At 46.0% G+C, this 24,021-nt stretch overlaps 1 protein-coding gene across 5 annotated transcripts in view; it reads left to right on the forward strand.

Annotated features, from left to right (window-relative positions):
• Nucleotides 1-24,021, forward strand: part of RHOBTB2 (Rho related BTB domain containing 2) — a 52,106-nt gene that overhangs the window by 20,507 nt on the left and 7,578 nt on the right. For 3 of the 5 annotated variants that reach the window (XM_081961421.1, XM_081961423.1, XM_081961422.1), the window contains exons 2-6: nucleotides 1,138-1,218; nucleotides 17,279-17,480; nucleotides 18,589-18,692; nucleotides 19,794-19,979; nucleotides 21,019-22,028. In XM_081961421.1, the coding sequence (XP_081817547.1) occupies nucleotides 1,163-1,218; nucleotides 17,279-17,480; nucleotides 18,589-18,692; nucleotides 19,794-19,979; nucleotides 21,019-22,028 (1,558 nt within the window). In that variant the 5' untranslated portion in view covers nucleotides 1,138-1,162. Of the gene's footprint in view, nucleotides 1-1,137; nucleotides 1,219-6,568; nucleotides 6,929-10,432; nucleotides 11,155-17,278; nucleotides 17,481-18,588; nucleotides 18,693-19,793; nucleotides 19,980-21,018; nucleotides 22,029-24,021 lie in introns of those variants that run through there. The other 2 variants (XM_081961424.1, XM_081961425.1) reach the window with 2 other exon arrangements.

A 24,021-nucleotide genomic window follows, 5' to 3' on the forward strand; every position in this document is an offset into this window, starting at 1 on the left:
TGTCAAGTGAGTTTTGTGCCTTATTTTATCACTTTAAATGACTTATTTTCGATCTTATTTTCAGGGAAAACAGGGTAGAGGCAAAATCTTGCCAGAGTGAGGACTCTACTATTTGCATGTGTGAATTATTCCCTCTTCCTTTCACATATAATATTAGGACTGAAACATATAATGTCAGGAGTGAGTTGCCTCTTACCTCTGTGGAATGCATCCTATTCCCCCTGGAAACCCATGTCCTTTAGTACATTCTATCACAGAGACTTTTAATTGCACAATTGTGGCCACCTTGAGGGGGGGGGCACGTCTATGCCCTTTCTGAAACTGTTTATAAACTCAATGGTTAAATATTTATCACAGATAAATCCCATCCTGGTTAGGAATACTGAGAAATACTATTGTCAGAATGCTTTTGAACAGCACCAGCATTGGAAGACAAGTTAAGCGGAGCCAAAACTGTAGTTCATAGAGCTTTGTTTGGGCCGTGTTTGAGTTTAGAAGCTAAGGGAAGTTGGGCCTGGATGAGTAATCAATAGGAGACACCAGAACGGTAGGATAGGTTAACAAAATACGCCCTGAAAGAAGATACGGTAATAGTAAACCAAAACCGCAGAGATGTTTCCATGAAGTAACCTAGCTCAGTCGTTTTACAGCAACTACAAGCCTTACTATAAAGAGTCTTGAGTGACTTCTCTCTCTGTGTGTGCGCCAATTACCAATTTGTTTTAATAACAGGCTTTTCCATCCACCGTTCACTGGATGCAGAACTGCTGAGAAGTTAGCATTTTGGAACAAGTGGAGGAGTAAGCGAGGATTTGTTAGTGCAAATTAAGCAATGGGCAGAAATGCTGTGTTTGGAAACACAGCAAGCCTACCATCACCCCTCACACCGGTGTCTCATTTATGAGCATACCACACACACAGTTTGTTCGCTTTATTTATTTACTTCTCTCGGATCCTGGAGAAAGGCAGAAGCTGAGACTGACAGGAAACAACCCAAATGGTTTAGAGTCTTCCATCCCACTGGCGAAATCAGAGGGTCATCAGTTGTACTGGGGAAGAAAAAGCAACCTTCCAAAGGCTGAAAAGGTAGAAATTAGTGGGCATTCATGTCATCTGTATGTGTCTTTCTGTTTTCAGATTCTTGAGGAGACAAAGAAGAGATATGGCAGCCAGAAACAAAAGTGCTGACAAACGGAAAGCTAAGATGAACCGTTCAGTGTGAGTATACACAATACTTTTTTTCTCTTGGCCTTGCTAAAAGATGGCTCATGTTTGGGTTAGAATAGAATAACAGAGTTGGAAGGGACCTTGGAGGTCTTCTAGTCCAACCCCCCTGCTTAGGCAGGAAACCCTACACCACTTCAGACAAATGGTTATCCAACATCTTCTTAAAGACTTCCAGTGTTGGGGCATTCACAACTTCTGGAGGCAACTTCTGTTCCACTGATTAATTGTTCTGACTGTCAGGAAATTTCTCCTCAGTTCTAAGTTGCTTCTCTCCTTGATTAGTTTCGACCCATTGCTTCTTGTTCTACCCTCAGGTGCCTTGGAGAATAGTTTGACTCCCTCTTCTTTGGGGCAACCCCTGAGAAATTGGAACACTGCTATCATGTCTCCCCTAGTCCTTCTTTTCATTAAACTAGCCTCCAGTCCCCTAATCCTCTTGGTTGCTCTTCTCTGCCCTCTTTCTAGAGTCTCCACATCTTTTTTACATTGTGGCGACCAAAGCTGGATGCCCTATTCCAAGTGTGGCCTTACCAAGGCCTTATAAAGTGGTCTTAACCCTTCACGTGATCTTGATTCTATTAAGGATTAGGTTAAAGAACCTAATCCCTCCTCTTTGTAGTCTCATTCCACAAAGTACAGGTAGTCTTCGATTTATGACCACAATTAATCCCAAAACATCTGTTACTAAATGAAACATTTGTTAAGTGAGTTTTTCCTCCATTTTGCAACTTTTCTTGCTCCTTCTTGTTAAGAGAATCACTGCAGCTGTTAAGTTAGTTAACAGGGTTGCTAAATGAATTTGACTTCCCCATTGACCTGGCTTATTAGGAGGTTGCATAAGGGGATCACATGATCTCAAGACATTGAAACCATCATAGATCTGAAGGACTAAAGTCAGTATCTATGAATCAGTTGTCACATGTCTGAATTTTGAGCGCATGACTGTGGAGATGCTGCAATCGTCATAAATGTGGGAAATGGTCAAAAGCCACCTTTTCAGTGCCATTGTAGGTTCAAACAGTCACTAAATGAACTGTTGTATGTCAAGGGCTACCCGTATATTATGATAGATTCAAAACTGATCCCCAAAAACCAATATGTTAAAAGTGCTTCTCCATTGACTGCTACAAAATATACATTTCTTCAATGGGAGCCTAAATTCCCGACTCTAGGGGGCAGTGCACATCTCTGTTTCAAAGCGGAAGAGCCAGTGCTGTCAAAACGTCTCCGTGGTCATGTGGCCAGCATGATTCAATGCCAAAGGGGCACGGAACGCTGTTACTTTCCCACCAAAGGTGGTCCCTATTTTTTCCACTTGCATTTTTACGTGCTTTTGAACTGCTAGGTTGGCAAAAGCTGGGACAAGTAACAGAAGCTCACTCTGTTATGCGGCACTAGGGATTTGAACCGCTGAACTGCCGACCTTCTGATCGACAAGCTCAGCGTCTTAGCCACTGAGTCCCTTATGCTACTGCATAGGGTATGCCAGAATTTGGGAGAGGAAACATTTCATAGCCCAGTTATCTACCCGCCCAGCTTCAGAGCATGGCAAGATGGCACTGACTAGTCTCACTCATCACTGTGACACCTTATTCCCAGGGATGCCTTAATGCAGGGGTGTCCAAACTTGGCAACTTTAAGACTTGTGGAGTCTTAAGCTCTGCTGGCTGGGGAATTCTGGGAGTTGAAGTCCACAAGTCTTAAAGTTGCCAAGTTTGGACACCCCTGCATTAATGAGAAGGGCTTCTTTAGTTATTTACATATTTGAAAACTTTATGTAGCCACTCACCGTATAACCAACTCTGGGTGGCTCCTTACCAAAAGTAAAAAAAAACCATAATAAAGCTATAAAACTAAGCACATGCTGGTCTTCGATTGCGATAAATTGAATTTAAAAAGCTACAAAACTATGCACATTTAAATGTGAAAAGCAATAAATCGTATAGTTCCTTATCCCAATGCTTGAGAGATAAGTCAGGTCTTTCTTCTTTTATTTATTAAATCTGTAGGCAACACATCTCATAATTGAGAGACTCATATTATCGTATTTTTCAGAGTATAAGACGCACCTTTTCCCCTCAAAAAATAGGGTGAATTTGATGAAGCTCCCATGACTTCTGTAGGCAACTTCTGTTCCATGGATCGATTGTTCTCACTGTCAGAAAATTCCTCATTTCTAGGTTGAATTTAGATACGTTGGTTACAGTTTTTCCTTTAAGGTAGGGGATAGTGTATTTTAATTAAATTAGTGTTCCACCCTTTCATCCTTCTTGACTGGCAGCTGCACAGCAAACCAATTGTAAGCAGGGAGGTAGTTTTGCCATTCCTGAGGGACAATATTTATTATTGAGTTATCTCTCTTTCCATCTCTCTGCCATTTGTAGCAGGTCTGTTTTGAGGGCGGCATAAAGAGCAGTAGACTTTTTGCTGCTGACTTCCTGTATTTTAATTTCTGTTAGCAGCCTCCGTCGACTATTGTCTGTACTAGCTGAAATATTTCTGAGTTATATAAGACATAACTCATGGAAAGACATGGAAAGCAGACTTCCTTTTGTTTCAAATGTTGTGATTTTACTGTTAGATAACAGGAATCTTTTCTGAAGTAATCCTCAGATAACCCAAATAGGAGATGGCAATGCCTGCTCTTTATTGGTAATCCTTAACCGTCCTAAACTACAATGGGGACTGGGATTTCAGTCGCTAAGCAATGCAGTCATTAAACAAGTCCACATGGGACCAGACCCAATTTCACAATCATTTTTTAAACGCCATCGTTAAGCAAATGACCATGTCGTTAAGCCAATCTGATTTTCTATAATTGGGGAATGTCACGAATTGTGATCAGCTGATCACAATTTGCTTCCCTTTAAAAACAAACCATATCCAAAGCAATGAATACATAAATAAATACAGGTAGTCCTCAGTCCTGTTTAACTATCGTTTGAAGTTGGAACAGCCTTGAAAAACATGCTTTGTGAGCTGTCCTTAAAGCAGGGACATCAAACTGGTGGAGTCACTTGCAGCCCACGCCCACCCCAACTCCACGATGGGGTGGGTGGGTCATGAAATGTCATGTGACAGCAACATGACACTGCATGTTTGACACCTGTGCCTTAAAGCCATGACTGCTGCCCCCAGTCACATTCAGGCACTTGCCCGAATCACGTTTTGCGACCTTTCCCCAATTGGAGAAATCAGATTGGCTTAACGACGCGGTCATTTGCTTAATGGCGGTGTTAAAAATGGTTATAAAATTGGGTCTGGTCTCATGAGGACTTGTTTAATGACTGCATTGCTTAGCGACTGAGATTCCAGTCCCCATTGTAGCCGTAAATCAAGGACCACCAGTCAAGATGATAACAGACACCACTAATCTCCTATTTGAGTTATCTGAGGATTATTTTAGACAGATTCCTGTTATCTAACAGTAAAATGTGAGCTAATTTGACTCCAGGTGGTAGCTATAAAAAGCATTTCATGCTTAAGTTGCCCACCCCAAACCATAGTTTGATTAATTGCCGGTTGACTGAGGCTGTCTTCTGACAATTGATTATATGTGCCATCAATTGCTGTCAACTCTTCATCACCATAATAGAAAGATTTTCTCCATGGTGAGTTTTCTAACACTAGGCTAAGTTAAAACAAAGCAACTCTATTATGACTTAAGTATCATATAGAAAATTAATATTTGGCTCCAAAGCTGGAGAATTAGAGAAGGTTTATTTACACAGCATACATGGCTTATCTGGCCCAAGAAATAATTTTGTTTTACTCAAAAAGCCCTTTCCCTATTAGCAACTCTTCCTTTAATTGAATTTAGTATGCCTGTGCAGAAGGAATACCAAACCTCTAAAATATGTGATCAGAATATTATTAGAGCTCAGAAACTGAGTTTGGAGAACGTTTAGCCAGAATTAGCAAAATTTTCATTTAATTGACCCAGCGCTGCACAGTTATTCATCTCACTTAAGCTAGGTTCATATAACATGCTAAGATAATCAAACACAGGCCATTTTCTAATTCAGAATGTCATGTGAATACAATCAGTGCATTTAGTTGAGTTTCTGGCTAAGATGCTGAGCTTGTCGATCAGAAGGTCAGCGGTTTGGTGGTTCGAATCCCTAGAGATGCGTAACCGAGTGAGCTCCCGTTACTTGTCTCAGCTTTGGCCAACCTAGCAGTTCGAAAGCACGTAAAAATGCAAACAGAAAAATAGGAACCGCCTTTGGAAGGTAACAAAGTTCTGTGCACCTTCGGCATTTAGTCATGCCGGCCACATGACCACGGAGACGTCTTTGGACAGCGCTGGCTCTTGGGCTTTGGAACGGAGATGAGCCCCGCCCCGTAGACTAGCACATATATGCGAGGGGAACCTTTACCTTATGCAGAAATATTTAGAGAATTAAATTGCACAAGTACATTCCAAGTGTTTATTTACTTATCCGAGTTAGAAACCACCCATTGGCTCACAGAGAGACTCCGGGTGGTGTGCAAGGAATTTATACAGGTTTTCCCCCTTGACTGTCTTTTAAAATGAAGCAAGAAACAGGTAGCCGTTTCACAGATGTGTAGGTTCTTGATAATGTGTGATGTCTTTACACGTTCTATACTTTGTGATTGACGCATAACTCTTTGTTAAGTCTAGGTTCAGGTTATCCCTCTGTCAAACCTAGTGATTTATTGATCGAAGAGAATATTTGTAGCTCAGGGCTGAACGGTGTGTGTGTGTGTGTGTGTGTGTGTGTGTGTGTCTTTGGTGCTCTCTGAGCTTGGTGGTTTTCTTGCAGATGTCTCATTACCCAACTTGGTAACGTCATCAGTGCTAGAAGGGAGTGGGGTTTGCTCTCTGTTTTCATACAATGGACTGCATTTGCCAGTGTTGTTGAGAATGTTCTTGATGGTTCCTTGATTAGAGGAACAAAACAAAAACCACGATTTTGTTAGGCTCCTTTCCAACACTGATGATGTTACCTAGTTGGGTGATGAAATGTCTACGAGCAAAACCACCCAAGCTCAGAGACCAAAAATCCCCTTAATGATTTATTGCATCAGGTTAGAGGACTATGGGTGGATAGTAGTAGCAGCGTCCTAGCTTATTACCCTGTCTTCGTTTCTCCCTGTGCCTTGTTCTCTCTGAGGCCTCCATGCCTGACAAAAACAGGCCTTTGGCTTGGAGAAAAACAGCCACCGTCCATGTTACTTAAGAATCGTTTTGACCTATGTCACAATTATGCCTCCATTCAAGACTCCAGACTAAAAGTTAAAAGCCGCCAAGGAACTTTTCATACCACAGCTAAGCACCTGCTCCAAGGAGCAAATCAGCCAAATCATGCAAGTGGCAAAGCCGGATTTACGTGAGAGGTTTTTTTTTTTTCCCTCTTCTTCTCCTTCTCCCCCTTCGGTGACCCTTTCCCACAAGGAAGTTCAGAAGCCTATAACTCAGCCGCCTGTGCCTGCAAGCTTTCATTCCGGCTCAATGCAGGAGGAGAACAACAGCAGTTAGCTTGCCTGGGTGGCTGACTCAAAAAGCTCTTTGGACAGCTTGGCAAGGGAGCCGGTGGCCTCAGAAAGCCAAGCCTAAACTTTAACACCCCCCCCCCAAAAAAAAAGACCCCTCCGAACTGGAGGATCCCCTCTCCTCGGTCGAGTAATCCAAGAATCCTTCTGCTATGGAGAGAGAGATCCCTGTCTTGCGAATTAGGTGAGAGAGGGAGAAGATGGGAGGGGGGTGTTGCAGAATGCAGCTTGAGAGCGGAGCCATTGGAGGGGGGGAGGGAAGGAAGAGAGGGAGGGAGGGAGAGGGGGGAAGGGGTGCTGCTGAATGCCAGAGAGGGGGGTGGACATGTCGGCCTCTGTGATTGGATTGCAAAAGGTGTGCGGTGAGGTAGATGCAGCTGCTCTGACGCTGGCTGACGCAGCATTGCATCAGCGGCTGGGCCCGCCGAGCGGCTCAGAGGGATTGCTGATCCTTACGGGAAGAGAGAGCAGGAACAAGCTTATTTTGGGTTATGCATTGGGGGGGGGCTTTGCAAATAAGCCTCCGTGAGGACAAGAGGGGAGTCATGTGATCTGGATGTGCTGGGTCACAGCAGCTGAGGCAGGCTGGCAAAGAGCCTGCTTGGGTCTCGATTCACCTCAAGGCAGGGGTGAAAAATTCAGCAGGTTCTGACAGGTTCTGGAGAAGCGGTAGTGGAGATTTTGAGTAGTTCGGAGAACCGGCAAATAACACCTCTGGCTGGCCCTTGCCCCCATCTGTTCTCTGCCTCCTGAGTCCCAGCTGATCAGGAGGAGATTTTGCAGAATCCTTCCCCTGGAGTGGAGTGGGAATGGGGATTTTACAGTATCCTTCCCCTGGAGTGGGGAGGCATGGGGATTTTGCAGTATCCTTCCCCTGGAGTGGGGAGGGCATGGGGATTTTGCAGTATCCTTTCTCTGGAGTGGGGAGGGCATGGGGATTTTGCAGTATCCTTCCCCTGCCACGCCCACCAAGCCATGCCCACAGAACCGGTAGTAAAAAAAATTGAATTTCACCACTGCCTTAAGGGGTTTAGGGATGGCTGAAAGTTTTGGGATTTTCTGCACTGAGATTGCAAAAAGGAGGGACGATGTGGGTGGGGATGAGAACACAGCAAAGTTAACCATGGCATGGGTTAGTGGGGGTGGGGGTGGAATGGGCTCAGAAGAAAGCAACTGGCAGGGCTGCACAGTAGTTGAGGCAAGAGTGATGGGTCAGTTGCAGAAAAGCAAGGGGCTTTGTAGTCCTACAGCTGGATTCTTCAACCTTGGCAACTTTAAGCCTGGCGGGCTTCAACTCCCAGAATTCCCCAGACAGCTTTGCTCGAAGTGCTGTTGCTAAGTGCTATTGCTACCTTGGCAGTTTTAAAAGATGTGGACTTCAACTCCCAGAATTCCCCAGCCAGAGAGGGATCTAAGTGTCCTTAGTACAGGAGTCTCCAACCTTGGCAGCTGTAAGCCTGGCGGACTTCAACTCCCAGAATTCTCTAGCCAGTTATGCTGGCTGGGGAATTCTGAGAGTCGAAGTCCGCCAGGCTTAAAGCTTTGCTGGCTGGGGAATTCTGGGAATTGAAGTCTGCCAGGCTTAAAGCTATGCTGGCTGGGGAATTCTGAGAGTCCAAGTCCGCCAGGCTTAAAGCTTTGCTGGCTGGGGAATTCTGGGAGTTGAAGTCCTCCCGGCTTAAAGCTTTGCTGGCTGGGGAATTCTGGGAATTGAAGTCTGCCAGGCTTAAAGTTGCTAAGATTGGAAACCCCTGGTCTACAGAAGCCCAGTGAACCCCAGAGAGGATCCACAGCTTTAGAAAGAGGTTCCAGATGGACAGGATCTGACAGTGGAGACCCCCTAAGGATTGCTCCCAGCGAGAGTGACCACAGCTGCTTTGGCACAAGAGGCCTGGAGCTAAATTGCAGCTCTTTTCTTCGTTTTGTGGCAGGGTTGGCCTCCTCGTGGTTTAGTGCAGGAGATAGTTCTAAGGGGTAGGTCTGGCTCCTTCCTTTGGGATCGGGTGAGCCATTTTTCCAAAGGAATTCCACAGGGCGTTTTTGTTTTGTTTTGATAACTCGATCAGATCCTCGGGACAAGGAACTTGCTCCAAACGTACTCAGCTTTTCTCCAGGGGAGTCATACTGCAAGGCTGGCACGGGTTATGTAACTGTCTGCACACCCTGATTGCTCTTGTTGTTGTTGTTGTTTTTAACTGGGAGCCTTTGTTCCTGCCAGAGAGGAGCGAGCGCAGTTCCAAGATGTTACTGGGGATTTCAGGATTTCATTTATTTATTTAGGGCAGAAGGTTAGCCAATCCTGGGGGTTTCTTCATCTATTCGAAAACATGGGCAGCCAATAGCCCAGGGGTCGGCAACTTTAAACACTCAAAGAGCCACCAAGGTCCTAACCGGAAGCCCCCCCATTCAATTCTGGAGCCGACCGGAAGTCCGGTTCCCCCACCATAGAGCCTCCTCCTAGCACGGCGTGCTTTTTCCTCTACCTGTGCTAACCAAAAGCCCTATCAATTGTGCTGACCAGTGCCAGGGAGCCGCAGCAGAAAGGATGGAAGAGCCACATGCGGCTCCGGAGCCGTGAGTTGCTGAGCCCTGCAATAGCCATTCCTCTGGGACTCCTTTCTGTTGGCCAAGCTTAGCTCTCCAGCTCCAGCGTTTTGATCTCAAGTACCTTAGCTACAAGGCAGGAATCCTAGGATAAACTTTGAAGAATGACCTGCCTCAGACCAAAGGGCTGGATAGACCAGGTAGTCCTTGATTTATGATCACAATTGAGCCCAAACTTTCTGTCGCTAAGTGAAACCTTGGTTAAGTGAGCTTTCCCCCCATTTTACGCCTCTCTTGCCATCGTTAAGTGAGTCGCCACTGCAGCTGTCAAGGGAGGAGCATGGTGGTTGAGTGACTCTGGCTTCCCCATTGACTTGCCTTCTCCAAAAGTTGCTCAACCCCGGGACACCCCAACTGTCATAAATGTGAATCAATGGCCAAGGGTTTGGATTTTGAACCAGCAGCCACAGAGGGGCCGCAACGACCGTTAAGTGTGGAAAAACAGTCACAAGTCCCTTGTTGCAGCCGGGTTGTAACTTTGAATGGTCACGCCGTTGTAAGCCGAGAATTACCTGTAGTAGTAGCTGAGCCCACCTTACAGAATGACGGCTTAAAGCCTTGCCAACTCTTTGCCAATGCTTCCTGGATGGAAACAGAGGGAAAATCAGCCTCTTTAGTATCCTTTAAAAAGGGGGGGGGGGGAACGAGTGGCTCAGCTGCGCTTGTCGATGAGAAAGGTTGGCAATTCAGCGGTTCGAATCTCTAGCGCCGCGTCCCAGCTTCTGCCAACCTAGCAGTTCGAAAGCATGTAAAAATGCAAGTAGAAAAATAGGGACCACCTTTGGTGGGAAAGTAACAGCGTTCCATGCGCCTTCGGTGTTGAATCATGCCGGCCACATGACCACAGAGACGTCTTCGGACAGCGCTGGCTGTTAGGCTTCTAAACGGAGATCAGCACCGCCCCCTAGAGTCGAGAACCACTAGCACACACGTGCTTTTTTACCTTTACCTTTTTAGTGTCCTTTTAAAAAAGCCACTTCCCCCCCCTTCCCTCCCACTTCCTCTCACCCATAGATTATACCCCCCCCCCCATCCTCCAGGTAAAACCATCCTTTAGAAAGATCCCTCCAACCTGCCCGCGTTGGTGCTTATCGGAATCTTCCGCGGAGAAGCATCGCCGCCTCTCTTAGCACAGGAAGACCCGGCTTCGCTCGCTCTGCGCCCCCCCCCCCCCCCATCCACTTTCCCTTGGCTTTGCTCGCTCTCAGCCAATCGGCAGCCGCCGGGGGGATGCAAGGCGGAGCTTTTACCACTGCGCTCTTGGGTACTCCTCCCCCCCCCTCCTCCATCCCTCCCTCCTCCTCCTCTTCTTCTTCTTCTTTTTTTTTTGTGAATGAAAATAAGCACTGGGCGCGTCCCAGCCGAGGACTGCAGCTCGCGCCCGCCCGCCCGCCGCTCAGTTGCTCCGCAACTCCAGGTCAGGGAGGGAGGCAGAGGAGACGCCTCGCTGGGTCAGGAAAGGAAGGCTTGGAGGCGGGGGGAGAAGAGAGAGTGTGAAGCCAAGCTGGGGTGAGGGGGGTTGAAGCCAGGCGGAGTGAGGAGCCCAGCATCCCCGCGTGCAGCAGCGGGGCACCGGCAGGGAAAGATGCTGCCCGGCGGAGCTTGGCAAAGGGCGCCTCCGACCTCTCCCAAGCCGGCGCGGAATCTGAGCCGGGGAGTCTGAGCCTCCTTACATCGGAGAAGAAGGAGAAAAAGGAGGAGAAGAGGAGGCCGAGCCCAGCGCTCGTGATCGCCACCAGCATCATGTCTCCAGGGAAGAGCTGGGCTCGTCTTCCCGCCGCCAATTGCCCCTTCAGATGTGTCGGTGTAAGTAAAGGCTTTTTCTTAGCCAGACTACTTGAACCGAAGGTTGATTGACAGGCTATGGAGGAGGGGGCAGAGAGAGAGAGAGAGTGGGGGAGAGGGAGAGGGAGAGAGAGAGAGCAAGCAGAAAAAGGACAGGGGGGGGGGGGGCTGGGAAGGCTCCCTTTGGAGCCCAGCCCTGTCACTCTGCGCGCGCCCCCCGCGCGCGTCCTGGCGCAACTCGCTGCCAGCTCCGTTTTTTCCTGCCCTCCGGCGCCCCGCACTGTTGGAGTGGAACGGTCCTCTCGGGGGAAGGGAAGGGAAGGGAAGGGAGACGTTGCCCTTTGAGCGCTCCCGTGGCTGGCCCGCACCCGCCGAGAGCGGGCGTGCACACTGGCATGTGTGTGCACTTAGATGCCCGCAAGGGAAAGAGATCGGCGCCCTGGGGATAGGGAGGTGGGGGTGGGGTGGAAGGGGACGCGGGGTGGTGAAAGTTGTTTACAAAGCCAGGCGAGAATCCCCCTCCCCCGAGGCGCATCTCCGGATAATCATTGCAAAAAGAAAGGAAGGAAAGAAAGAAAAAGAAGAAAGAAAGAAAGAAAGAAAGAAAGAAAGAAAGAAAGAAAGAAAGAAAGAAAGAAAGAAAGAAAGAAAGAAGAAGCTTGTGCTTCGCCCGGGCAGTTCTTTCTTTGCCCTGGAAGTGTGTGTGTGTGTGTGTGTTGGTGGTGGGATCTTGTCTGAATTAGGTGCCTCCTTCCAGAATGCAAGTTTGAGGTGCTTGGAGTGGAAGAAGAAATGTGCAGGACACTTTGAGAGCCGTGTGTGTGTGTGTGTGTGTGTGTGTGTGTGTGTGTGTACGCGCAAACAGACATACACGTTCCTGCTTGTTTTGCAAAACGGGTTGCTTCCCCCCCCCCCCCCCAGTCTGCGTGGTGGTTGTTATCATAATAATCAAGCCAAGCCTTGGCCAGAAATTTTGCAGATTTCTTTGTCCCTGGTTTCTTCCTTGCAACCTGGGTGGGCTATTCAGAACATGAGATGTTCTCCCCATCAATGATGCCCTTAGCAGAAAAATCCAAATCCTGTTTGGACTCAACATTGTTCTTACTAGTTCTTAACACAAATCGTTGTACGGGGGGAATATATATTTCTTTTTTAAAAAAATAATAATAATACATTCCTGTAAAATGATGGGAGGGGATTTTTATTTTAGCTCTTCCCGTTGCTAGGAAACGGTTAGGCTCCCCTGGTGATTCTCCGGTCTCCTTGGCAACAGAAGACTGGGGCAGCTTGCGGGAACACGGGGACTTTTCTCTTTAAGAGATAGCAGAGGCAGATTGGAGGGCTAGAATTCTAGTAAGCAGAGCGCTGAGGACGTCACCGAGGGAAGCAGGGAGTGACAAGCAGGGACAGATGCTGGAATTACAGAGAAGGAGCAAACGAGCAGCAAGCCGCAAACCTGAGTCTGAAAAGGAGAAGGGTTAAGGCTAAGGCAAGGCCAGAGGGAGTGGGGGAACTGGAGCATCTGAGTGTCATGATGACAGATTCTGGAGAACAAGGCAGATAATGAATTTGCTGCCCTGGGACAAAAGAGCTACTAAAATAGACACTCAATAGGGTTGAAAGGGAAGAGCAGAAGGATGGCTTTGATTATCTGTCCTCTCTCGGCAATCCTGAGAGGTTTTGCAGATACAGTATGTGCGAAGAAAGTATATCTGATGAACCCTTGCAGGGAGGGGATGGCCCAGAGGTGGTAGCTTTGGTCTGTGCATTGAATTGATTGTCTCTTTTTTTTAAATAGCACGCGGCTCTAATTGAGCCAGTCTTCTTTTGCTGCTGCTGGTGGAATTCCACCTGGAACTTTTCTTCCTTTTGTTTTCTTTCCAACAGCATAAATAGAATAACAGAGCTGGAAGGGATCTTGGAGGTCCTCTAGTCCAACCCCCCTGTCCATGCGGGAGACCCCATACCATTTCAGTCAAACGGCTGTCCAGTTTTCTACTTAAACGCCTCCAGTGATTGGAGCAGCCACAAACTTCCGTTCGGCTGGTTTAATTGTCCTCACTGTTAGGAAATTACTCCTTAGTGCCAGGTTGCTTCTCTCCTTGATTAGTTTCCAGCAGTTGCTTCTTGTCCTGCCTTCTGGTGCTTTGGAGAATAGCTTGACCCTCTCTTGTTTCCATCCCCGGTTGCCCCTGCCTCTTGTACCTTTGGAGTGAGTTCTCCTTAACTCTTGCAACCCCGTGCAACAGAAAGTGCAAACTCGGTGCTGTTACTTTGACCAAATGGTTTGGAGCTTCCCTTTAAGTTCGGTGCTAAAAAGAAAAGTTTGGAGCAAAAGTCTACCAAGGGATTCTGACAGCTGCAAGCCTCCACCGTGCCAACCCATTATACAAAGATTTCAGACTGTATTCATCCCCTAGATAAGAATTACTTGTGGGTTTCCTACCTCCTCTTTTGTGCCTTTGAATCTGTCTTGATTCCTTGGTGCCCACCTGGAGAAGTCCCTGCAGTTTCCTTGGCAAGCGTTTAGTAAGGGGTTTGCCGTTGCCTCCTTCCCAGGGCAGAGAGAGAGTGACTGGCGAAAGGTTATCCAGCTGGGTTTGTACCGAGGGTGGGACTAGAACTCACCATCCCTGATTCCTAGCTTGATGCTTTAACCACTACACCAAACTGGTGATTGCTTGTTTACTGCCCCTGAATTAATGCTTAATGCAAGCAAATAGTTCTTAATGGTCTCTCTATTGTATACTGTATATTTACTCAGTATTACAAGCATGCCGTTCTAACTTCCCCTATTTTATCCTCAGAATAGATCTGAGAGGTAGAGCCGGTTGAATTGTCTCAGTTAACACAACTTGGCTTTTTCAGTTCTGGCTTAGTATATTGTGTGAACCCATCCATGGTGGGGTTATATATGATGCTTTCCAGGCTGTGCTTTATTCAATACACATTGGTCACATAAACTATATTTTCAGTAGTATGTACTGTGTGAATTATGTCATATAGTACAGTAGCCTACAATTACCTTGCAACCTTTTGCGGCTCAGTGGGAATTTAAACTTGGTTTTCAATAGTTCTACTTCTACATATTATATTGTACTTTATACTGAGTATTGGCATTATACTTACTCCTTCATCCTCCCACTCCTGGGGACGTGTGGTTGTGCAAATCAATGTGAAATCCTATAGAAATATGTTTGAATTGCTTTGGGACGATGCTACCTGCTAAGGTGAGATGCATGATATATATATATATATATATATATATATATATATATATATATATATATATATATATATATATATATATATATATATATATATATATATATATATACGATTGCTTCTTAAAGAGAACATAAATAGAATTGCACTCTCAAAGTCTTTTAATTTTTTTTAAAAAAGAAACTTGTTATTCTTATCAAACTCTTCTGGATGTTAGTGTCATGTATTGGGAACAATAAAGAAGAAAGCTAATAATACACCTTTCTTCCTCCCTCAAATGGCGTGTGGTCTTATTTTTAATCACAAAAACCATTTTTATAAAATCAGTGGATACCTGACACTTTAGACCTATTTTGGGATGAATGAATCACACTCAGCTTTTCAAAACCCGTGCACTGAGAAACTGAAGGTGGTTTTTTTCCCCCCTGTGTAATTCTTTTATTTTGCTTTTCTTTTATCCACTGGATACATTTTCTAACGATAAGGAGGTTTATTATTTTAGACCACCATCGTAATGGGCTTCTTTGCCACCTGTATCCATCATTGCACATTTATTTAAACGTTTTGCACCAAATTTGCCCTTTTGCTATGAAAAAGGACTCAGGACTCAAGTCTAGATTACTTTGTACATTCTATGTTATACAATCACCAACTTCCGTGAGTAGCACGGACTGAGCGTAGTTTAATCTCCGTGCTGATAAGCTGCGTGACCTGGGTGGATTTGCATAACATGGTTAACTGGGTTATTGAATTGACCCTTTTTCGTTTATGATTAAAAACCCCAAATTTTGAATCTGTTGAGTTTGTAAACTTGTTGAGTCCCACCAACAAGCCCTTTGCTCAATGTAAAATGAAGTAAGCGTAGCATGTTACATGCAGGCAGCAATAAGATCTCCTAACACTTGCTGAAATGATTGTGATAGGGATTATAGAAAGACTGCAAAGAAGAGCAACAGAGATGATAAAGGGTCTGGAAGCCAAAGCATACAATCAGTGGTCAAGAAGTAATATATGGAAGATTATCAAAGAGAGAATCAAGCTATTCTCCAGAGCTTCTGAGGGCAGCACAAGAAGCAATGGGTGGAAACTAATCAAGGAGAGAAGCAACCTAGAACTAAGGACAAATTTCCTGACAGTTAGAAACAGTGAAACAGTTTATCTTCAGGAGTTGCGCACACTCCATTACTGGAGGTTTTTAAGAAGGAATTGTATTCTATTATATTTGTCACCTTGAATGAAGTAAAGCTCAAATGGAACACAGAAGTACGGAGAAATGTGGGGAACGTGGAAGCAATCTTTGCCTTAAGACTTTGAGTTAGCTTCCTTCCCAAACTCCTACGATAAGATGGGTTGCTTGTTATGACCTGATCCAAATCCCAGCATAGAAGATAAGAGGGCACAAACTTCCTTCAATTTCACTTGAGGGCAAATGTTGATGTTGAGACTCTAGAAAGAGTGCAGAGAAGAGCAACAAAGATGATTAGGGGACTGGACATATGAAGAACGGTTGCAGGAACTGGGTATGTCTAGTTTAATGAAAAGAAGGACTAAGGGAGACATGATAGCAGTGTTCTAATATTTCAGGAGCTGCCACAAAGAAGAGGGAGTCAAGCTATTCTCCAGAGCTTCTAAGGGTAGGACAAGAAGTAATGGGTGGAAACTAATCAAGGAGAGAAACAACCTAGAACTAAGGAGAAATTTCCTGACAGCTAGAACAATTAATCAGTGGAACATCTTGCCCTCCAGAAGTTGTGAATGCTGCAACACTGGAAGTTTTTAAGAAGATGTTGGATAGCCGCTTGTCTGAAGTGGTGTAGGGTTTCCTGCCTAAGCAGGGGGTTGGACTAGAAGACCTCCAAGGTCCCTTCCAATTCTGTTATTCTATTCTAAATATTCAGCCACATCGAATGCACCCTTACTTCCTGCAGCGTCTTTCTAACTGCATGGTTCTTCCCATTCAGATGCCAGTTGCAACACTCTTATTATAAACTTTCCTACCGAGGAAAACAAGTGTGGTATTAAAAAAAAAAAAAACACAAGCAGGGAGCCAGGCCTTTGTTTTATTCCGAGTCAGCAGCAAATCCTGTAAATTCCATTATCCCAAGTATCAGTGGTTCCTTTTTGCTAAACAAGCAGCCTGAAGCCTGCATTGCTGCTTCTTCTTTAATTATTAAGTCCCAGGGGCTGCTGGTGTGATGCATTTGGATGTGCGTATATGAGAAGAGAGGAAGAAAGGAAGATGGGGCTGGGGGTTGGGATTTCCCAAGAGCACGAAGACAAAAACTCTTTTATTAATTTCCTGTGAATTCTGCTCATTCACATCCAGAAAAGTCTTTCAAGGGAGGATTTACAGTCCTTCTCTGGCTTGGAGAGCTGACAGGCCGATATCTGCAAAACTTGGCAAGGACTCTCGAGCCAATTAAACGAACTAATTGTCTCCTGCAAACTCCACTCCCCTTTTGCTCCTCTTTTATTTCCTCTTGGAGGGACAATTCATTGTCCACCTGTGGCCTTACTCCTAAGTCCCCTTAGCTGTTCCCTTCATCTGGCAACTCTGTGCATGCGCACACTGGGAAGAGGCTCCAGGCGTTTGTCTGCCTCACTGACGTCTGACTCTGAAGGCAACTGATAACTGGCATACGGCTCTGGCCCCCTCTCTGCCTCCAGCACAGAGCCCTCATCAGAAGAGGTTACTTGTCTGAAATAATATAGGTTCTCCTGCTTGAGCAGGGGGCTGGACTAGAAGTCCTCCAAGGTTCCTTCCAGCTCATTCATCCTATTCTATTCTACTGATATTGATTGCTTCCATTGTGGTGTGGCTTGTGGAAGACGTTCTTTAGCTCCAACTGAAAAGAAAGAACACCCTGTCTGATGCCCCTTGTCTGTTTTCTTTCCTCTCTCTCTCTCTCTCTCGATGCAGGTCCCAATTAATGGATTCTGACATGGATTATGAAAGGCCAAACGTAGAAACCATCAAGTGTGTTGTGGTTGGGGACAACGCAGTGGGCAAGACTCGGCTCATTTGTGCCCGTGCATGCAATGCCACCTTGACTCAGTATCAGCTCCTTGCTACCCATGTGCCCACCGTTTGGGCCATTGATCAGTACCGGGTTTGCCAAGAGGTGAGTGGCATTTTCATTGATGGGTAGATCAAGGGGGAAGGGATCGCGTAAAGAGAAATGCTTGCTTGGAGACTCTAAAAAGCGCAGTGGGTAAACCTGCATTTTAAATTTAGTTTGGCTTATACAACTCCCTTAATCTCTACATAAAACGTCATTGTCACGGCAAACTCTTAACAAAAAATTATTTTTTTATTTGTCAACAAGTACAAGGAAACAAGTATGAAAAAAAATTGGCACAAATAAATGGATATAAACCAGGGGTGTCCAAACTTGGGAACTTTAAGACTTGTGGACTTCAACTCCCAGAATTCCCCAGCCAGCATGGCAAACTCTTAACAAAAAATTATTTTTTTATTTGTCAACAAGTACAAGGAAACAAGTATGAAAAAAAATTGGCACAAATAAATGGATATAAACCAGGGGTGTCCAAACTTGGGAACTTTAAGACTTGTGGACTTCAACTCCCAGAATTCCCCAGCCAGCATGGCTGGCTGGGGAATTCTGGGAGTTGAAGTCCACAAGTCTTAAAGTTCCCAAGTTTGGACACCCCTGATATAAACAAACAAAACATAACCATTAACACATAAAAAGAGTACATATAAATGGGAACAGTAGGACAGGGATGGTAGGCACGCTGGTGCGCTTATGCACACCCCCTTAGGGACCTCTTAAGAAATACGTAAGGTCCACGAAAGACAGCTGAAAAGATATGGGGGGGGGGGTTAGAGGAACTAACAACAGGGTCGGATAAGGTGTTCCACACATTTACTACTCTATTGCTAAAATCGTTTTTCCTGCAATCAAGATTCGAACGGATTGCATTTAGTTTGTATCTATTGATAGCCCTCGTGTTGTTGCAGTTGAAGTAAAAGTAATCATTAACAAGCAGGACGTTATGGCAGATTATCTTGTGCCCTAAACTCAGCTTGGAATGTAGAAGGCGTAGTTCAAAACGAAGGCACTATATTTTGTGTGTGTGTGTGTAAAACAATAAAAGAGGGATGTGCAGATTTTTGGAAAATAAATAACTGGCCGAATCCCACCCCTACTTCAGCTCTCTCATCGTCCCTTTGGTCTGAAGATAACCTTTTAACAAAATTTCTCCCAGGTACTGGAACGTTCCCGAGATGTTGTAGACGATGTTAGCGTCTCCTTAAGGCTTTGGGATACTTTCGGAGACCATCACAAAGACAGGCGCTTTGCTTATGGAAGGTAGGTCGTGAAAAGCGGATACGGAACGCCCGCTAACGTTTTTTACTGAGTTATAATAAAGTATTATAAAATATAAAATACAAAGTGAATAGAAAAGCAGTGGGGGTGGAGAAGGGGAAAGAGAAGTGAAGAAATCTAAGAAAGAAAAAGAAGCCATCCTGAGACCGGATACTAGAACCCCAAAACGTAACTTTTTCGTCGTGCAGAGAGGTCCGCTGCGAAATTCAGAGTTGCAGGTAATAGTGGTAGCCAGTAGCAAGGCCTTTTGGAAGTCGGAGGCCCCTGTGTCTGGAAGATACAGGTGGAGAAAATGGCCTTACTCTGCTCACCGATGCTCCCTCTAAGCACACCTCTCAAGATTTCAAAGGGCATTTTGCGGGTTATTATACTAATTTGGGGACACGGTGGTTCAGTCGCCAAGACACTCAGCTTGTCGATCAGAAAGGTCGGCAGTTCAGTGGTTTGAATCCCTAGCACCACGTAACAGAGTGAGCTCCCTTTCCTTGTCCCAGCTTCTGCCAACCTAGCAGTTCGAAAAGACATAAAAAATACAAGTAGAAAAATAGGAACCACCTTTGGTGGGAAGGGAACAGCGTTCCGCGTGCCTTTGGTGTTTAGTTATGCTGACCACACAACCACCGAGACGTCTTCGGACAGCGCTGGCTCTTCAGCTTTGAAAGAGAGATGAGCACCACCCCCTAGAGTCAGGAACGCCTAGCACATATGTGCAAGGGGAACTTTTACCTTACCTTTTTATGCAGTAGCATCTTTTTGAATTACGATTTAAAAAAGAACTTGACAGGTTCTTGTAAGCGACAGTCAACTTTAATTTATCAAATTAATTATTGACTTCAAATAGCTCCCCCCCCCCATTTCTCTTTTACCTTTACCTATAGTAATTCAAGTAGTGTTGTTAAGGCAAGGAAAGTAAGGAGACCATCTACGAAAAAGCAATCTGGGTTGGTTCCAGGATGTGGGTTAAATGTGCACACTTCCTACCGTACATATATCGTGAGAGGGTCATCAGAAGGCCATCCTTCAGGGCAAACTCTTACACGGTCCTTGGTCACTGATTCCTGCTTCCTTCCTTCCTCCCCACAGATCTGATGTCGTAGTATTATGTTTCTCCATTGCTAATCCGAACTCCCTCCACCATGTGAAGACCATGTGGTACCCTGAGATTAAGCACTTCTGTCCCAGGGCACCTGTCATCTTGGTAGGCTGCCAGCTCGACCTTCGCTATGCTGACCTAGAAGCAGTGAACCGAGCCAGGAGACCTTTAGCCAGGTAAGACTTTGGGTTTCGTTTTGCTTCCTTGGGCGGGAGAAGCCCGCAGGGTAGTCCCTGACTTAGAACCGCTTGACATTATGACAGACCGCCCAAAGCATACTTACCGACGGTCTGATTCCAAAGATACAACACTCACGCTTCCTCTCCATGGTCATGTGTTCACATGTTGGACGAGTAGAGTAGAGTAGAGTAGAGTAGAGTAGAATAGAATAGAATAGAATAGAATAGAACAGAGAATACAATACAATACAGTACAATACAAGAGAATAGAATAGAAGAATAGAATAGAATAGAATAGAACAGAACAGAACATAGGATAGAAAATAGAATAGAATAGAATAGAATAGAATAATAGAATAGGACAGAACAGAATATAGAAAATAGAAAATAATAGAAAATAGAAAATAATAGAAAATAGAATATAGAATAGAACAGGATAGAATATAGAATATAGAATAGAATGAATGGAATGGAATGGAATAGAAGAACAGAACAGGACTTTAGGACTGTTCGTTGTAATATCCCCATGGTCACGTGATCAAAACTGATACACTGAGCAACGGATTCCTATTTATGACGGGTGCAACATCCAGGAGTCACATGGTCCCCTTTTGCGACTTTCTGACAAGCAAAGTCAGTGGGGAAGCCGGATTCACTTAATGACCGTCTGACCAGCTTAATCAACTACAGTGGTTCATTTAACAATTGTGGCCAAAAAAAGTCATAAAATGGGACGAAACTCACTTTATACCTGTCTCGCTTAGCGATGGAAATTTTGAGCGCCATTGGGGGTCTTAAGTCAAGGACTACCTGTACTTCTTCAGACTTTCTGTAGCAAATCTCATTCTAAGTGTTACTGACTACGTAACGGTAGTCTGAACTGTATCCTTAGGCTGATCACCCTGACAGCTGTATAGTTTTTGGGATGAATTGCTATTTTTCCAGTAAGATAATCATCCTTTTTTTCCACCTGATAATTTTGAGTTTTCGTTGCTTGGCTAACATCAGGCCTGTGGCTGTTTTCTTTTTCTTCCAGGCCAATCAAACCAAATGAAATTCTGCCCCCGGAGAAGGGACGAGAGTTCGCCAAAGAGCTGGGCATCCCTTACTACGAGACCAGCGTAGTAGCCCAATTTGGCATCAAGGATGTCTTTGACAATGCCATCCGAGCTGCCCTCATCTCCCGGCGGCACCTCCAGTTCTGGAAATCCCACCTCCGTAACGTCCAAAGGCCCTTGCTCCAGGCCCCCTTCTTGCCCCCCAAGCCTCCTCCCCCCATCATCGTCGTCCCCGACCCTCCTTCCAACAATGAAGAGCGCCCAGCCCATCTACTGGAAGATCCTTTGTGTGCGGATGTTATCCTGGTGCTGCAAGAGAGAATCAAAATCTACGCGCACAAGATCTACCTCTCCACCGCCTCTTCCAAGTTCTACGACCTGTTCCTGATGGACCTGGACGAGGAGGGCCGCGAGGGGATGGCGGGAAGCAGCATCAGGATGGGTGCGGCAGAGCGGGCAGCTCCTCAGGAGCGGCATCACCACGGGCGGGAATTCCTCTTGAGGGCTGCTAGTTTCGACATCTGTGAGACTACCGAAGAAGCTGGCGCCGGCCAGCAAAAACCGTGCCTTAGAGCCTCCACCAGCGATGGGATTTTGCGGGGCAAGAACTACGGGGAAGGAGGGCTAAAGCGGGGCAGAATCCTCTCCTCGTGGAGCCGTGCCTTTGTCAGCATCCAGGAGGAGATGGCGGAGGACCCCGTGACCTACAAACCCCGGCTGATGGTGGTGGTGAAGATGGATCCCTCCATCCAGCTGGGACCCTTCAGGGCCGTGCTCAAATATCTCTACACGGGGGAGCTGGACGAGAACGAGAGGGATCTCATGCACATCGCCCACATTGCCGAACTGCTCGAAGTCTTCGACCTCAGGATGATGGTGGCGAACATCCTCAACAACGAGGCGTTCATGAACCAGGAGATCACCAAAGCCTTCCACGTCAGGAGAACCAACCGGGTGAAAGAATGTCTGGCCAAGGGGACTTTCTCTGGTAGGTTGGAAGGCGGGATTTGCAGTGCTCTATAACCAGGAGTCTCAATTCAACAGAGACGTAGTTTTGAGATCCTGGCAGGACACCCTACTGTCGAATAAAAGCAAATATATGTGTCCCAAGATAATGTTGCAGGATCCAATCTGAGCTGGTCGTCAGGACCAAAGTTTTATTCTTCCAGGTTTTGGGGCTCATGCTGGAGCCCATTCTTGGGGAACTTCTCTCTATCTATCTCACGCTCTCACTCTCGCTCCCTATCTCTCTCTCTCTCTCTCCCTCTTCCTCTCTCTCCCTCTCTTTCTCCCTCCCTCCCTCCTTCTCTTTCCCCCTTTCCCCCTTTCTCTCTCACCCTCTTCCCCTCCCTCTCTCTCTCCCTCTCTCTCCCCCCTCTTTATCCCTCTTCCCCCCCTCTCTCCCCCTCCCTCCCTCTATTTCTCCCTCCCTCCTTCTCTCTCCCTTCTCTCTCCCACCTCCCTCCCTCCTTCTCTCTCCCCCTCCCTCCCCTTCTCTCTTTCTCCCTCTCTCTCCCCCTCCCTCCCTCTCTTTCTCCCTCCCTTATTCTCTCTGCCTCTTCCCCTCCCGCTCCCTCTCTCTTCCTCTTCCTTTCCCTCTCTCTCCCTCCCTCTTCCTCTCCCTCCCTCCCTCCCTCCCTCTCTCCAGAATGTGTGCAGTGGGCCATTCTAAGCATTGTATTATATGTTGTCTGGTTGTGTGTGGCTTTTAGCTGTTAATTAGGAAGTTGATGGACGGCTATTAAGTCATTAGTTGTTTCCTTTTGCTGCCAAGCCCTAAGCTTCTCAGTTTCCTGAAGATGGGCTCCAGCTTGAGCCCAAAAACATGGAAGAATAAACCTTTGGTCCTGGTGACCAACTCTGATTGGATCCTACAATCTACTGCGCATCGATTTCAGGGGAAACCTGCCTTATTCTGGACGTGAATGTTGTATCGCGAGGTGTCTTGTCTCTTGAGTTACAGTCCAAGTGAGGTCAAATAAGTGAATTGAAATATCGGATTCTGTTGTTTACTGTACGTGCATGCCTTGGTGATCGGTGCTCTTCCCCACAAAAAAGGACTTGGCTGTTTTCTGGGGAACCACTGCTGCCAATTCTGCCTTTTCTGTGTGCTAACATTCTGCATGTTCCTTGGTGAAAACGTAGCCTGCATTTAAAACATCTTACTCGCTAGGAATACAATTACTTTAAAGTCTTCTGTTCTGCTAGTCTGGTGTCAGGCACAAAAGACCAAGCCCATACAGGAAGGTTCAATTAAATTGATCTATTGCTAAAAGCCTATGCACAGGAATCTTCTCAACTAAGGGTTGGCATCTACCAGGGATGGGTTCCTACTGGTGTTGGTACCGGTTCGCTCCGCGTGCGCAGTTCACTGTAAATTGTTCTGCGCGTGTGTGAGGACCGTGAAAAACTAATAAAAAAACACGTCGGCAATGACAGTGGAGACCGGGGAACTGGTTCGGGGACGTGGCCAGCCTGGGTCGCTGCCGGTTCTGTGATCCAGGCCAAATTACCACTACCTGTTCCCCCAAACTGGTGCGAAACAGTAGAAATCCACCTCTGGCATCTGCTTAGAGTTAGATACTGGTCAATGGCACTCAAAAGGAGTCAGAATTCATTCCCTTGTGGCTACGTAGAGATTCTTGGCTGATCCCCCTTTTCATTTCACCCCCAGTTCTGCCACCCCATTCTCTTTCATCTGGATTTACCTAGATATGTGGTGATTCTTCCAAACTTAGTTATTTCATTTTTGATATCTACCGTGTTTCCCCGAAAATAAGACAGGGTCTTATTTTCTCCCCCCTCCCGAAATAAGCGCTTGGCCTTATTTTTGGGGAGGTCTTATTATTTTTGAGGTGCAGGAGGCAGCGAGCGTGGTCACCTCATGACTGCTTCTGTGTTGCAATATTTTTGGGGAGGGCTTATTTTCAGGGGAGGGTTTATTTTAGCACATGCGCTCAAAAGCCCAATTGGGCTTATTA

This window comes from Natrix helvetica (genome assembly GCF_964273705.1).
Source record: "Natrix helvetica genome assembly, chromosome: 8".
Lineage (NCBI taxonomy): Eukaryota > Metazoa > Chordata > Lepidosauria > Squamata > Natricidae > Natrix > Natrix helvetica.